The 16,636-nt window shown below is 40.9% G+C and overlaps 1 protein-coding gene and 1 pseudogene across 3 annotated transcripts in view; one reads left to right on the top strand and one right to left on the bottom strand.

The window, feature by feature from the left end:
* Nucleotides 1–16,636, bottom strand: part of Pcyt1b (phosphate cytidylyltransferase 1B, choline) — a 93,527-nt gene that overhangs the window by 61,951 nt on the left and 14,940 nt on the right. Inside the window, exon 1 of one of the 3 annotated variants that reach the window (NM_173151.2) lies at nt 4,566–4,692. The exons of the other annotated variants lie outside the window; for them this stretch is intronic. Within the exon in view, the coding sequence (NP_775174.2) occupies nt 4,566–4,682 (117 nt within the window). The 5' untranslated portion in view covers nt 4,683–4,692. Of the gene's footprint in view, nt 1–4,565; nt 4,693–16,636 lie in introns of those variants that run through there. 3 annotated transcript variants of the gene reach the window in all.
* On the top strand, nt 14,031–16,446 carry Nsa2-ps4 (NSA2 ribosome biogenesis factor, pseudogene 4; annotated as a pseudogene).

Here is a 16,636-nt window from a genome sequence, read left to right as displayed (position 1 = left end):
GGCCAGAGAGTGCATGCTTGTTCTCAATTGCTTTCCACATTATATTTTGAGAGAGTCTCTTACTGAACCCGAAAATCACCAGTTCAGCTAGATTGGCTGGCCAGTAAAATCCTCCCATCTCCATCTTCCCAGTACCGGGATTATAAGTGTGTGCCACCATGCCCCAGCTTTTACATGAGTGCTAGGAACCAAACTCAAGTCTTCATGTTAGCAAAGCAAGCTCTTTAACAACTGAGTCATTGCCCTAGCACCAGACTGATCCTTTTCTTGTCCCAAAATACAGCTGAAGCTTAAAAAATGTAATCTCAAATGGTGGGACTTATCTTAACTTGGGGATAATGTTAACAGAGCCCTCTCTGCTGAGAATTTCTTCCACTCAATGGATAAAATATGGCTTTTTAAGAAGGCCCAATATATTAAGGTCACAGTTACAAGAAGTTTCTCTTAAGGGATTTCAGCATCCTGGTAAACATCCACATACCAGACTACTGTCTTCTATTAAGTGAGAATGGTTTCTAAAGCTTGGGGCTGTACAGTCACTTCTTTTATTTCTCTGCACGTCACTTGGTATATTGCTGCATTTAGAAGTTGTCACCCTTTGGACGGTTGTGAGTCTGCTTGGTAAGGGACTGAGTTTTCTGTCACTTACTTCCAAAACTCCTATATCATCGGTAAATCCTCTGCATTGCCTGAACGGTGACCTATGCACCTTTTTGGTTTCTATATGCCCAAACACAAAATAAAGCAAAGTACTAACCTTTTATTTGATTTAAGCTTTTTTTTTCCTGTAAGGAATTTACCATTAGACAAATGGGTGCTTAGGAAAATAGTGAGATAAATAAATTCATTAATTCCATGGGTAATACACCTGACTATTATCAATCTGTAAGAAATGGGTATTGCATTTGGACATGACCCAAAAGGAAAATGTCTAACAATAACCTTGGGCAGAATTCCAGTTGGCCATAGTAAATACCCAAGGAAGCTTATGTTCATTTATTTGTACCAATACAGCACATTAAAAGCATCTTGCTTTTAAAATGTATGCTGCTCTAAGTGGCTACATAGATGATGATACTAGTAAAGGAAATAGAGCAAGAGCTAGAAACCCAGTCATCTTTTTTAGTACCAGTGGGTTCGTATCTACATCCCAACTGACATAATGCACCTTTTCTGCAAGGCAGTAGTCTCTTGGCACTGCTCCACTTTGAAGTAAAACCCCAAATGAACTATTGCTAACGTGGCACACTGAACCAGCTCTTTTTATTTTCAAGTCCTCGTACGCTGATCAGTGCCACATCCATCTTCATGTAAGTGGACTTTGGTAGAGTAGAATTACAGCTTTCTTCTGACAACAGAATGTACCCCAAGAGGAACTTGACCAAGGTCATTAACTAAATCCTCAAGCAGACAGCTTTTAGGACAGCTAGTCCTTGTTAGGAAGGGTTTGTAGGTCCCAGAGGATTAGTCTAGGCATAGTCAGAGGGTTGGGACATTTTGAGGACAGTCAAGGCCTGTAAAGAATGCTCCTCCCTAAGAGATAGGGTTCCAAGGAGAGTAGTTACATCATCTCCCCCAAGACCCCTCAGCTTTTCTTCTTCAAATCCAAGCTCCCGAATCACCTTGCATTATATTTAAATAGGAAACATTAAATAACAGAAAACCAGTCAAGAGTAAATATCATAATAACGAAAAGTTCTCAGAAATATCTCCAACTGGATACCATGGTAATATGGGCAATAGGGTTATACTCTTAAGACATAGACTACCATAAAAGCGAAATGATTTTCAGTGATTATTTTTATAATTTCTTCAGCAGTAATTACTCTATTTGGTCCTTTCTTTTTCTACGTTTCTGCAATGTAGAATAAAGCAGCTGCAAAGACTACATGTTTCCCCTTTACAAACATTTCACCTGAAAGTATGATTCCATAGCATCGATAGCATTATTCATTTGCACCTAAAATATGGATTGCTTTAAAGCCTTGTTTATTCAGGAAATCCCGGTCTTCCTTTCAACGATTTGGAAAAGATCTGACATCAGAGTTAATTTCTGAGTATTCGAGTTTCACTCCTAAGCTGGCTTCTTCTCTCAAACCCTTCCCATACTTTCCAAAGTTACTTATTTGACCCAATATCCATACCCTGTTGACTGTTGGTGGCTATAATCCGGAATGACCCGAATGTAATTAGCTAGGGTGAATAGGAAAACGCAAACTTTATAACATTTGAATGATGGAATTCTTAGCAGTGCTTCATGATCAATAGAAAGAACCAAAACTCCAGGAAATGGTAGTTTGCCATTTTCCTGTCCCACTCCCTCTCTTCATCAAAGACCTTATTAAGTAGTTAGCATGTGTCTTAGTTACTGAAGGAAAGTCCCAGGCAAAGGAAAGTTTAGTTATGATAAATAAGTCAAAATATAGGACATAACCAACTCTACAGTGGAAGTTTGCTCCTAACAAAAGAGATGCTTCACAAAATCTAGTTTAAGCAGGTATTTAAATAGTCAATTTCAGAAGCCCACAGAAACATTTTATCAAAGTAGATCAAAACAGTTATTCCAACAGTTCAGTTTTGGAACACACCTCTTATACCTCTGCTGTGCTTGTATCACCCCAACCCCCACCCCAGCCCCAAAATATAGGAAGACACTGCATCTTACTTGAATATATTCTACAGGTATGAACTTATAATTTGCAGGTAAACTGCTCTGGGCCCTTCAAAGCGATCTTTAGGGAGTTACTTAATTTCTCTGAAGGAATTCTGTCAATCCCTTATTTCTGCATGTGTGGAAGGTGAAGGGAAGGCACTGCTGGGTTTGGTTCTTGTCAGTTAGCACATGAGAGAAGCTGTCAGAGTCGAAAGGGAAAGGGGAAACTGAATTTATTCCCTTCTGGGATTACCTCTGCATACCCCTCTCAAGCCAGCTAACCAAGGAACAGAGGAGCTAAAAGGTGAAAGGGGAGAAAAGACATGAAAACTCGGCTCTGAATACTGCCTTTCTCTCTGCTGCCCTAAGATATATGGTTTCAAGTTTGTATATTGCACTTATTTTAAAAAGTATATTCTGAGAGATTCTGTAACACACCTAGAGCAGTCAGTTTTCTCCACTGTTAAACCATGAATTGTTTAGTGGCCCAGAGGAATTTTTTAATAACCAACTTATCAGGACAATTTATATGACAGAAGTGCACAGAGGCCACATGACTATGTCAGTCAGTCACTGGCTAATGGGCTAAGAAGTAGTTAATATTCAAATACTCTAAAAGCATGCCTCAAAATATAGAAACTGCTCTAATATATCTCCCCCTGGTTATCTGATTTCAGAAAGTTGATCCAAACCTGCCTTCCAACCCTTATTAAGAAATAACAGTTCAATAACGAATTAGCAATGAAATCTGAAATCCAGATCAGGTGGGGGCTCCCATAAAATTCTACACCAAAAAAAAAAAAACCTTAAAAAATGTCTCCAGGGGTTGGGGATTTAGCTCAGTGGTAGAGCACTTGCCTAGGAAGCGCAAGGCCCTGGGTTCGGTCCCCAGCTCCGAAAAAAAAGAACCAAAAAAAAAAATGTCTCCCTAGTCTCAAACTGTACAGCCAATCAAAACACGTTATGTTTTAACTTGGGAGAAATCCTTGAAGAAAGAATAACTCTAGTGTATGTGTCTTGGATTTGGGGGTTCAAAGAGCACTATCCCCAAGTTGTATAGAATTTCAAGCTTCAGGAAACCTACAACCCATTTGACATGTTTTCTTTTTAATTCCTTGAGGCCACGTTGCTGAAGTGGTTGAGAAGAAACTTCCCCATTTACCTAAAGGGTAGAACAAGTGTGAGAGAAGCTCAGTGGAGACACAGTTACTGAGAGAGAAGCAAGCTCTAGCCTTCTGTTCTGTACTTTCATTCTTAAAGGCATGCATCCCCATTCTAAATAAATGTAGCATCTCCGGGTTGCCATTGCCTGACTAGAAACCTTCAGTCTCGTCCCGAAAGGTTCATGCTTCATTTTAACCGCACGTTATTTCTATATGCATCCCCAAGGTATTATTTGTTTATTTTGAAAATATCAAAGGAATGAGGGTGTTTTGTTTTCATATAGTTTTCGTTTGGCATTAGGTATTAAAGGAAGGAAGGAAGGAGGGAAGGAAGGAAGGAAGAAAGAAAGAAAAGGAAAGAAAGAAATCGTTCCTGAGCTAGAATTTAGAACTTCACCAGGGAAGCAGTCCAAGGTTTGTGAAGAAGAAAACCATTTTAAAACTGTGACAATGCACCTAAAAGGGGGGTGGGGGGAAGGTCATTCTCTCTCCTCCCAAAGCACAAAAAAACATAACATATCCCCAGTAGCCCGTTTCCTACCCAGCCAATACAATAATGCTTTGTAAGCTGAGAACTGTGTCCGGTATAGGAGCTAAGTATAAACAGCTGAGAAGGATTAGGCTGCAGCTCCATTCTCATTTACATGAAAATCCTGTAAGCATCGTTTTCTCCTCGCTGGCTGCGGGCACAGAAGGAACTCTTTTGTGCCATAGCCACGCATACATTTCCATCCTTTGTCTTTACTTACCAGTCGAGGCTGTGGGCATGTGTGCTCTATTTCCTCCATGGTTTCTGAGGGAGGCTCATTGGAAAGGGATTTTGGGATACCTGTTTCTGACTCAGCATCAGTGGTAAGTACTGGCATGGCCAGTGAATGCTCCCTCCAGCTCTACACCCTCTGGGAGTCTCCTCCCAGGCAAAGAATGTTTTCTTTGTCACGTATTTTTTTCTCTTCCCTACCCATCCCCCTTCTTCTTCCCTTCTTTTTGTCTTCCCTGGGGGGAAGTAAAGAGGTTACCCCCCCCCCCACAATGCACACACCACCCCTTTCTTTCTCGGAGAAGCCCAGAGGCAGGGCCTCAGTTTATCACTATAACAACCAGACAGCACGGGAGCGTCTGGTGCGGATACAGTATCCTCATTTGCATGGAGCGCGCTGGTTGGTTACTGTCATCATAGTACCACTCCACCTGGGAGCGGCCAGGGCCCATTGGCTGGCCTGCCTTACCCACGGGGCCTGAACTTGCTGCTTTTGTTTTTTTGTATTTAATTCACTTGTGAAGGTCTCTCGGTGCCTGTTAAGGACTCCCTGCACTTCTTCGGTAAGATAAAGCTGTTTCCTGAGGTGCCCCAGACGCGTCGCAAAAGAGCAGAGTTATAAAGGACCATTCCCTGGCATGAGTGTATGATGCAGTTATAGTCAGAATATTTGCTAAATAGGAATCACTCTGAAGGCAGAGCCACTTTAAAGCCCCAAACTACTAGGTCAATTGCCAGCTGACTCCTGAGGGCTTGTCAGGGAACTCACTGTGGACACCTGAATGTTCACCTTCTGGACTGCATAAAACAGGAACACTGGCAGCTGCCTAAGGCCTGTTGTAACCCTGGAGTCTATCCCTGGGGCTGCTAAGGAGGAACTTTGAAGGAAGTAGGTTGTCTGACAGCCTGCCTCCCAGGTCTGACTGCTCTCTCTTCCTCCCTCAGCCAGCCTTTCCCCCTTAGTCTTACTGTCATCTGTTCCACAGTACACTTATCTAATATCCCTATATCCCTATAGTATAGGGCCTATACTTCTATCCAAGTGCTCGTGGCAATCTGAGAGAGAGAGAGAGAGAGAGAAAAAAAGAAACAGAATGATGTGCCTTAGTGTTTCCATTATCCTAGAACATCAGTGCAAGAGGAGCAGTCTGAAGACACACTCCAAGGGAAGAACTTACAAAAGTGTTTGTTCTAATGAAATGCCATGTCTAATATTAGTAAGAAATAAAATCACTAGTATTTGTTAAGCACAGGTGCAGTGCCAAGTACTTTACTTAGATCTTCTTTAATCTTCATAAGAACCCAAAGCAGATCCTATTATTATCCCTACGTTCTAAGTAAGGAAATTGCAACTTAGAGTAATTGCTTAGGGTCTCAAAGTTCATAAGCAATGGAGCTGGCATTTGAAGAAAGGGGGGCAGGGATACAGCAAGTGTAGCAGAAAAGAAACTAAGAAAGAATCTACTTAAGCCAAATAAATCCTTATGCTTCTAAAGCTTTCATTTATTTGTCTCTAACTATGGTTTCCATCTAAGTGTGGCCCCAGCACAGCAGTGAAAACATCAGAATCATCAGCCAGGAATGTGTAGGAATGAAAATTATTGGTCCCATGACAGATCCAAAATCAAATTTTGGAGGTTTGAGATGGGCTTGCATTTGCATTTTAATGAGCTTCTAGGTAATTGTGATGCTGCAGGTATGGGGACCATAACGAGAAACAGTAGTTCAAAGGATGGAATAAATATCAGTCCCATCTTTCTTATAGAATTGAGGAGGATCGAATAAATACATTATCACTCTCCATGAATTCAAACCTGCCTTGCTAATGTAAAGAGATACTTTTTTATTACTTCTTAAATAAACAAAGGGCTAGCCCTAAAAGAAGAAAAATAGGTACTGTAACAGAATATTGACCATTAAAAACCTGTCAATTTAAACCAGGTGAGGTGGTGTGCCTTTGGTCCAAGCACTCCAGAGGCAGGGCCTCTGAGTTCAAGGCAAGTCTGGTCAACAAAGGAAGTTCCAGGACAGCCATTGCTACACAGAGAAACCCAGTCTTGAAAAACAAAACAAAACAAAAGCATGATCCAGTTTATCATAGCAATGTCCCACCAAGTTCTGTCTTAGTTGGGGTTTTGTTGCTATGAAGAGACACCATGATCATAGCAAATCTTACAAAAGAAAACATTTAATCGGGGCTGGTTTACAGTCCATCATCATCCTGGCAGGAACATGGCAACAGGCAGGCAGACGTGTTCTGGAAAGGTAGCTGAGAGTTCTACATCTGGATCTGCAGGCAATAATTTTGTTTGGAGAAATACGGAAGACTTTGGGACTTTGAACTAGAAAAGCAATTGGACACTTTATGTGGTACTTAATGGTCATCCTAGTAGAAGTATGAAAGATAGTGGTGCTGAGGGTGACTTGAACTGTAGGGGCCCAGCTCAAGAGGTTTCAGAAAAGAAGAGAGTGTTAGCATGTGGCCTAGAGACCATTCTTGCAATATTTTGGTAAAAAGCATGGCTGCTTTCTGCCCTGGTCCTAAAAATCTGCCTGAAATGAAACGAAGAGTTACGGATTCATAGCTTTGGCAGAGGACATTTAAAAACAACCTAGTATTGGCTGTTTCCTGGTTATTAATGGCCATATTATACAACTCTATAATGAAAAGGAACAAGCTAAGCAAGGAAAAATATAAAATGTTCAGTTTGAGGAAAAAAAGAACAGCAGGGAAAGGCTTAAAGAAAAACTGAATAAAGGGAGCGGTAACCTCAGAGCAAGACCCAGCCATCTAAGCTTCCAATCTAAGAAAAGGAATTAAAGGAAAGCTTAGGGCCAGGCATGGTGGCGTACACCTTTAATCTCAGCGCTCTGGAGTTAAAGGGTGCCAGATCTCTGAGTTCGAGGCCAGTCTGATCTACAGATAGAGAGTTCTAGGACAGCCAAGCTTAGACAGTGAAGGAGACCTGGTGAAGATGTATTTAAACAAGGGGCCATGGTCCGGCCCCAGCAAGCAGCTTTGACCACATAGTTCTGGCTTTAGAGTGGAGGATACAAGAAAGGGGTTATGAAATCTCCCTCCAGGTCTAAGTAAAGCCACTGAGGCCAGGCATGTGGCAGGGGTGTCCTGACATGGAGGCCTAGAGAGGCCCTTGTGAAGCTCTGAAGGTGAAGTCTGATCGCCTTGAAGACCCTAAGATGTTGGAGATGCCAGAGCTGTCCCCAGAGGAACCTGCTGAGGAAAGAAACCAAGGGATGCTGCTGACAGGGAGTGGAGCCAAGGTGAGAGAAAGAAGTGTATTGCAAGCTGAAAGGAGTTGGAGATCTGAAGAACCCTTTGACATCAGCCATGGAGATGCAGAGTTTGCCCAGCTGTTTGTCTGTCTTGCTTTGGCCCAGTATTTCCTCCCTCTGCTCCCTTTCCTCCCCTTTGGAATGATGATTATATCCTATGTCTTTGTATGTTGAAAGTATGTGATCTGCATTTTCATTGTACAGGTGGTTGCAGTTAAGAGTCTGTATGAGCATCACAGGAGACTTAGAACTTTTAAACAGACGTTTAAATGTTGTTCAGACTGTGATAGACTCTAAGGACTATTGAAATTGGACTGAATGTTTTCTGCTTTATGGTCTGGCTACAAGCCTATGGGAGCCAGGGAGTAGAACGTGGTGGTTTGAATATGACAGTATTATGGTCTTGTTGGAGTAGGTGTGGTCTTATTGGAGAAAATATGTCCCTGGGGGTGGGATTTGAGGTCTCAGATGCTCAAGCCAGGCCCAGTGTCACTCTGTCTTCCTGCTGCCTGCTGCTTCAGCTACTTTTCCAGCACCATGTCTGCCTACGTGCCATCATGCTTCCCACATGACAATGGATTAAATCTCTGAAACTGTAAGCCGGCCCCAAGTAGATGTTTTTCCTTTTTAAAATAAAACCCACCTAACTTGTCAGTTTAAATCAGAATGACATCACTCACTTGACAGTTTATCGCCTATGCTTAAGAGAATTCTAGGGACTAGAGAAATGGCTCAGTGATTAGCAGTACCCACTGCTGCTTTTGCAGAGGCTCTGAGTTCAGTCGCGAGCACACATATTGGACACCTCACAACCACCTATAAGTGCAGCTCCTGGGAGATCCAATGCCTCTGGCCTCCAAAAGCACCTATATTCACATACATATACCTACCACAGTCCAACACCCACCCCATGGACACATGAATATAATATAATTTAAAATCTCTTTGAATAAAAGAGACCTCCAGTGGTGCAAAAATCCCAACTACTGTTGGGTCCTCTTGAGAAGGGTCTTCTCCTTCCTATTCTACCTGCCCTTCTAGAAGCACAAAACACCTTAGGCCACAGGTTTTGCTCTACTGAGATGATCAGCAGGGAAAAAACAACCCCTGCACTACATTTTAAAATTGAAAAAAAATCACTTTATTCATTTTAAAATTGAAAAAAAATCACTTTATTGTAATGAACGCACAAATAAAGACATCATACAACTAGATTAAAGTAGCCACTCCAAAAAATAAGGTTGGTCAGTCCCAAACTCTACAAGACAATGATCTTTTACTATAGGGTTAGAATAGTCATTTTGAAGTCCTTGTGCTTCACTTGGGCTTTTACATTTTCATTGTTATTTAAAACCCCTCTTTTACCTATGGTGGATGATGAGAGTGTCATTGTCACTCTTGATATTTCCATCTGGATTCCCCTGCCACCCCTACCCCACAGGAAGTGGTTGTCAGAGTGTTGTGCCCTGAGGAGCAGCCCAACAGTCGTGGCAACTCTGGAGACATTCTCACTCCTCCCAGACCTACTGGACGAGAATGGAGCCTAGGAATCTGGGACTTTAAGAGAAACTCCTGGTTTAGTAGGTATTGTAACACATGCTAAATTTTGTGAACCACGAGCTAGAGTCACTTGTTCACACTGGCAAGCACCTAACTCCCAGAGTATACTGAGTGAGTGAGCTGCTGGTATGGTTAATTGGTCCTCTGATTCCCTCTCTAGAATAAGAGGCTCACCGTAAGGTAAGAAGTTTGCTTGCTACATTGGAGATAAAGCTTCAGCTGTGTTAGTACAGAGTTGTGGACTGGAGTCATAAAAGTGTTTTAAATAGAAAGCTGGTAAAACATATCTTATTCCAAACAACATTAATTGGTTACTACAAAATACTGATATTTGGCCTATTACATATACAAATTTTTCAGACAAAATTGATAATTTTACTCTTTACATGCTTTTGTACTTCCTATATATTTGTGCATACAACCCATAGGAAATGCGCTTACTGTATTTATAGGTGGTTCATCTAATGAAAAGGCTACAGGTACGATTGGATCACTTGTTTATTCTCTTGAGTTTCTATTGCTTCAACACAGATTATTAAATTCCGTAGTTTAGCCACTGTTTTTAAATCAAACTTTCAATTCATATACTGATAGCCAATGTGTGGCTTATGGTTTACAATTGATTAAAAGGTTTTATCTTTTTAGATACTACTAGCTCTCAAATTTTACAATTACTTAATGCTTTATTAGAGACAGGTTTTCTACTTAAAATCAGTGAGTGATTTCAGTGTTAAATTAAAATTAAATAAAAAAAAAGAAGTTTGCTTGCTAGTTGAGTTCTGATGTCTAGCTGGTTCCTAAAGCCCCCTTGCCCCAGAGCTTGAACCACACAGTCTTACACCCCGAGCTCTCTGCATTTCTGTCTCAAATAGGGCAGATACCTTCCCCTCCCCTGTACTCCTTCACTGTCCCAGCAAAGCAAAGGCTGCTTCTCCATAAAGTGTGGATCTTCATTGAGTCCTCCATGTCAGACTCTTTTTTTTTTTTATTGTTTTTTGTTTGTTTTTTTTTTCCGGAGCTGAGGACCGAACCCAGGGCCTTGCGCTTGCTAGGCAAGCGCTCTACCACTGAGCTAAATCCCCAACCCCCATGTCAGACTCTTACTCATTCTATGTTCTCCCCAGCTTTGGCTTCATATTCTCCGAGAGTCAGCTAACCAAGGCCTCGCCTACTCATCCTACTCCAGCCTACTCTTAGCTTTTTTCAGACCCTTTCTCTACAGCTGCGATTACAGCTGTGCGCCACCATGAACACATTATTATTGTAATTGGAGAAAAAGAACATTACTTCCGTCTAAAAGGCATATGAGGTTGGACACATGTTAGCACATGTGTAGCTAGAAAGGCATATGGATGTCAGTGCAAAGAAATAAGGAAGCAGAAGCAAGGAACAAGGCTGTGGTTTGCTATGTGTAGTTATCAGAGGCAGAGGAAATGTGCTGGGGCGGCTGTTCAGAAACTTCTCCTCCCCTCCCCTGGTCGCTTCTAGATTTTATAACGTATTTCTCTCCTGTTGAATTTCATTTGAGTCACATCCCCAGTTGTCCCTCTGTGGCTCAAAGTTAAGGTCTAAACCCTGACAGTCTGGAGAAAAGCAGCCATGTAAAGTAATGAAACCTATGCACAAATCCTTTTCATCTATTCCAGGAAAATCTTGGTAATAAACAGAATTCACAATGGGAAGCATGGAACCCCCCCCCCTTTTTTGTAGTGCTTTCCCTCATTAGACAGTATCATTGTAGCACAAAGTCTAATATTGCAAACTTTCAAATGAATGAACAGATTTTGTGTTTAGGTGATTTAACCAACATTGCATAGTAAATGATAAAAGTCCAAATTTTTTGAATGAAAGTTAAGCCTTTCCACTACGCTACACTGGTTTACTGTTCAATATAACTAGATTTACTTTGTTAACAAAACCTTGGGCCGTTCAACTGTATCTCTTCCTTCATTGTATCCTTTACTCCTTTACTATGGGTGTCATGGAACATGAGTCGCTCTTTACTTTGATTTGTACGGTTCATTTCAAATCTGTATAAGCCTGGATCTGAACTTATCACAGGTACTCACATTTACTTCTGACAGAAAAATCAAACATTTGGGTTAATAATGAGGTTAATACAAGGCCATGATTCATAAAGACATCTGGAGGTGGGGGGACTAGAAAACAAAACAGAGCTTCAAACTTATTATTCTTGAAAAGAAAAAGGATCCAGAAGATAGAATTGAAGTGGTTTGTTTCATTCTTAAATGTCTTTTCTTTTTAAGCTTCTGTAGTAATGAAGAAAGAGTTAGCTTTCACCCGTTTGTTTGAGCAAAATGCATTGATTCTGAGCACTGTTTTGTGGCACTAAGGCACAACAACAGAAACCCATCACATCAAACCTACAATATAGGGAAAATGTGGCTGATAAACTCGGATCTAATATCTTATCTTTAAAATAAACAGGCTGCCAGCAGGCTCAGCAGGCACAGGCACTGCCAAGCCTAATAACCTGACTTTGATCCATGGGATCCTCAGGGTATAAGGAAAGAAGCAACTCCCGCAAGCTGTCCTCTGACATCCACACTCATGCTATGGCAAGTGAGTGACAGACAGACACAGGGACACACACATGCACACACCACATACATAAGTGTAATTTCTAAAAGGTATTTAAGAAAACCTTAAAATATTTGAAACTCCAAGTTCTTGGTGCCAAAGGGGACAGACAGCAGAGCATTAATGACTACACCTGTGTTTAAGAAAGTCTTGAAAAGAAATACATTTTTCCCTCAAAATGCAATAGATATATCTAAATACTAATGATTACAACTCAGTAGAAATATGATATATTTTGTTTTACTTTTATAAACCAGATATAATGGGGACTTGGGGCAGAAATTAGAGTTGCCATTTGCTGTAAAAAAAAATCCTTCTTACTGACATGAGCAGCTGTGTAGTCAGTAAAGAATTATTGTTGCTGTCACTTGGTGGGATTTATAAACACTTTTATATTCTAAGTGCTTTACAATCACTTATTGTCTAATTAATATCTAATCATCTGTTTACAAGTAATAATCACACATGTAGTGCAGTTTAATCAAAACTCCAAGTGCCACCGACATCACACTCAGGATGCTGTGTACATTTTGGTCCCTCCCTCATGGGATTTGAGTCTAACATGTGACTGAAGCACAAAATGCTATAAACAAAAAATGGATAAAAATTCCCCACTTGGATTTGAGCACACTTTAAAGGTAAAACTTTTGCATACTTAAATGCATTGAATGAATGTCAGCAGATAAGTAAAACTCTAGTTTTCTACTCTTTTTTTTTTAATTTTTTAAGATTTATTTATTTATTTATTTATTCATTAATTATAGCTGTCTTCAGGACACACCAGAAGAGGGCATCGGATCCCATTACAGATGGTTGTGAGCCACCATGTGGTTGCTGGGATTTGAACTCAGGATCTCTGGAAGAACAGTCAGTGCCCTTAACCGCTGAGCCATCTCTCCAGCCCTAGTTTTCTACTCTTAATAGCTTAATTTCATGTGTCTATGAAATTTTCATTGCTTAACCCACAGCATCGGATGGTACCTTGTTTGTTAAACATGCAAAGCCAGACACCAACTTATTGAAACTTCTAGTCATAGTCACAGTCACAGTTTTAGTGATTTTAATAAAAATCAAATGTACCAAAAGGGAAGGATCTTTAAGTTATTAATTTAACCAGGTTCAAGTCAAACGCCTGCTAGTCTTCATTCTTCACCTTAAATGGTATACTGCTCTATCCCATCCATATCACCACATGCTACTCTAGACACAGTCACAGAACCACGAAAGGATTGAAGTACATGTATGATACGTATAGTAATCTAGCTTTTCCCATTCCAATGAGTTTTCTTATATTTTTGGTTGTGAGCCTAGCCTTTAACGGCTGAGCCATCTCTCCAGCCCCCAATGAGTTTTCTTATAAACAGAATTGTTAAGTTGGAGTACTTGCTTTTTTCAAGGCCTTTGACATGTATTTTTTTATACCATTACCTAATTATCCTCCAAAATGTTTGATTACAGCCACAGTTTCTTATATCCAATTAACACAGCTGTCTTCCTTGGTCAGCATCTGCCATAATTAGTTCTATTCTTTCTTTAAAAATAAAAACAGACAGCTCTCACTGTGTAGTCCAGATATTAACTCACTACCCTCCAGACGTCATGACTCTACTTCCCGAGGTTTGGGGTTATAGACGTACCCCACCATGCTCATGGTTCTGGTCCTTTCTGCTGTTTCAACAAGACTCAGTTTCCCAATCCTGCAGCATATACTGCAGGGTCCTGGGGGTTTTCCTAGGGGTCCTCCAAGTGTGACACCAGATGAGTCTGACAAGCAAAGAAGCAATCAAGACTAGATCAGTATAGACACATTCATTCCCAAGCAGATTGTTACTATGATCTTGGATTTTATACTAATAAATGATCTTGTTTCCAGTGCGACCTTCTCACAAAATCTGCACTCAAATTCTTTGAATGCCCACAGAGAGAGTTGGTTGAATCTTTGGTTAGTTTCCTATGAATGCCGTCACAATTTGTCACAAAGTTAATGGGTTGACAACTGTAGGAATTTATTATCTTAAAGTTCTAGAACAAAGTTAGAACCTAAAGTGAGTCTCCCCTGAATAAAAATCAATGTGGCCACATGATTGTTCTGGAAGCTTGAAGGGACAATCTGGTTCCTTGCCTTTCTGACTTCTAGATGTTGCTCGTCTTCTGTGGCTTGCTTTCTTCCCTGAATGAACCAGCAATCATAGCCCTCAAGCTTCTGCACCAATAGTCTCCTCTTCCAAATCTCTGACTTCCTTCTTTCACTCAGAAAAACTCTGCTGATGTCCTCGAGTCATCCGGATAATCCAGAGATGCTTTTCCCACCTCGAGATCTTAAATCACATCTGTAGGGTCCCTTTTGCCATATAGGGTAATATTGTCCCAGCTTCTGAGGAATAGGATGACATCTTTGGGAGGCTATTGTTCTGTTATTCTTCCGGCCACATATTCCTTAGGAGGAGCCTGACCTGATATCTCATATTGAGATATTCAGAAGAATACATTGCGTGTAGTTTCAATACTTAGCAATTATGAGACCCTGCTGTCAGGTACAGGCACGATGCCCAGTTTCCTGATAACAAGCAATACTTGAAGACACTAAATGATTCTCCTAGGATCTTGGAACTTGTACACAACTGGGTTTCAAATCCAGGGCTGAGGCACTTCAGAGGCTTGGTTCACTGCACACTGCTTCAGTAGCTCAGTGTATGCTCCGATCAGTTTGCTCTCTTTGGATAGCTCTGGGAGCTTTTCATTTAATTTGGATTTAATAATACAAATTAGCCAGATAAAAGCTTTTTAAGCCCCATATATCTCCTATTTTACTCAATCAGAAGATGTCAACATAGAGCACCAGGAAACATACATTGAAGATATCCCCTGGCTGGGAATGCAGTGCAGTCTCAATAGTACAGCATTGAGCCTGAGATAGCCTCTGAGGTCTATCCACAGCCAGAAAAGAAAAATGCCCTTCACATCCCCCACCAATCTTTCAGAAAGTTGCATGGCCATCACCACAAGAGTTGCTCTGCAGTATGATGTGAAATGAATTCATTGGGGCCTCTTCTTTGTAAATGGCATGTAAATCTCTAAAAGATAACAACTGGCAAAAAAAATATCTTTCCCAAGCCCCACCAGTATACCAAATGCCCTATTTAAAAAAACAAAAACAAGACCATAACACTTTGTGGTCTTAAACTCAAGATTTGCATCATTGTTTTACCCCATAAGGTTCTTCGGATGGTTATTCTTGGTTGTCAACTCGACTATATCTGAATCAACTAAAACCCAAATGGCTGGGCACCTGGGAGAGATTTTTCCTTAATTAAATCATTTGAAGTGCCCCTTCCCATTCTGGCCTGAATAAAGCAGGCTCTTGGACCAGTGACAGCCAGAAATGAAGAGGTTTTTGGAATCTGGGAAGTTGGAGACGGCTGTTCCGTGGCTGTCATCATGCCACAAAATGAATACATTGAACTGCACCACAAACAATATGGATATGGTTTAGACTACCATGAGAAAAAGAGAAAGGTCGGGTGACCCATGAATGTTCAAAGAAGGCAAAAAAAAAAATTGGCTTGAAGGTTAAGCTCTGCCATAAACAGCACCTTGCAGAGAAAATACGAATGAAAAAGACTATTAAGATGCATGAAAAGGGAAACAGCAAGCAGAAGGATGATGAGAAGACTCCACAGGGAGTAGTCCCTGCCTACCTGCTGGACAGAGAGTGGCAGTCAAGAGCTAAAGTACTTTGCAACATGATTAAGCAGAAATGAAAAGAAAAGGCAGGAAAATGGGAGGTCCCTCTACCCCAAGTTCATGCCCAAGGAGAATCAGAAGTATTGAAAGTTATTCGAACAGGAAAAAGAAAAAAGGAGGCATGGAAGAGAATGGTTATGAAAGTCCGTTTTATTGGTGATGGTTTTTTTTTTTTTTTTTTTGGTTCTTTTTTTTTCGGAGCTGGGGACCGAACCCAGGGCCTTGCATTGGTGATGGTTTTACAAGAAAACCACCTAAATATGAAAGGTTCCTGAGGCCAATGAGTCTCCATTTCAAAAAAGTCCATGTCATACACCCTGAGCTGAAAGCTACCTTTTGCCTGCCTATACTCAGTGTGAAAAAGAATCCCTCCTCCCCATTATATACAACCCTGGGTGTGATCACCAAAGGTACAGTCATTGAAGTGAATGTGAGCGAGCCAGGCCTTGGGACACAGAGGCAAGGTGACTTGGGGAAAGTGTGCTCAAGTTACCAACAATCCTGAAAATGGTGGGTGCATAAATGCAGTCTTGCTGGTTTGACAGTGACTCTACGTACGACTACACTGTCAGCAAAATGCCATTGCTATGATCTTTCTGAACTACCAAGCGACCTTTCCCCATGTACAGTCATCAAGAAGGGTTTATTAAATTGTAAATGAAAATAAAACACTGCCCAATTTTACAGTTAAAAGAATCATCTGAAGTGGGAAGACCCATCACTAATCTGTATTTTTTAGGTGGGAAGACACACCTTTAATCCAGATCTTTTGAGAGGGGAAGATCCATTTTTAATCTGGGCATCACCTTCTTTTGGCAGCCTATATAAAGGACATGGATGAAGAAAGCTGGTTCTCCCTTT

This window comes from Rattus norvegicus, chromosome X (genome assembly GCF_036323735.1).
Source record: "Rattus norvegicus strain BN/NHsdMcwi chromosome X, GRCr8, whole genome shotgun sequence".
Taxonomy (NCBI): Eukaryota; Metazoa; Chordata; class Mammalia; order Rodentia; family Muridae; genus Rattus; species Rattus norvegicus.
This window is presented reverse-complemented; position numbering and strand designations above follow the sequence as displayed.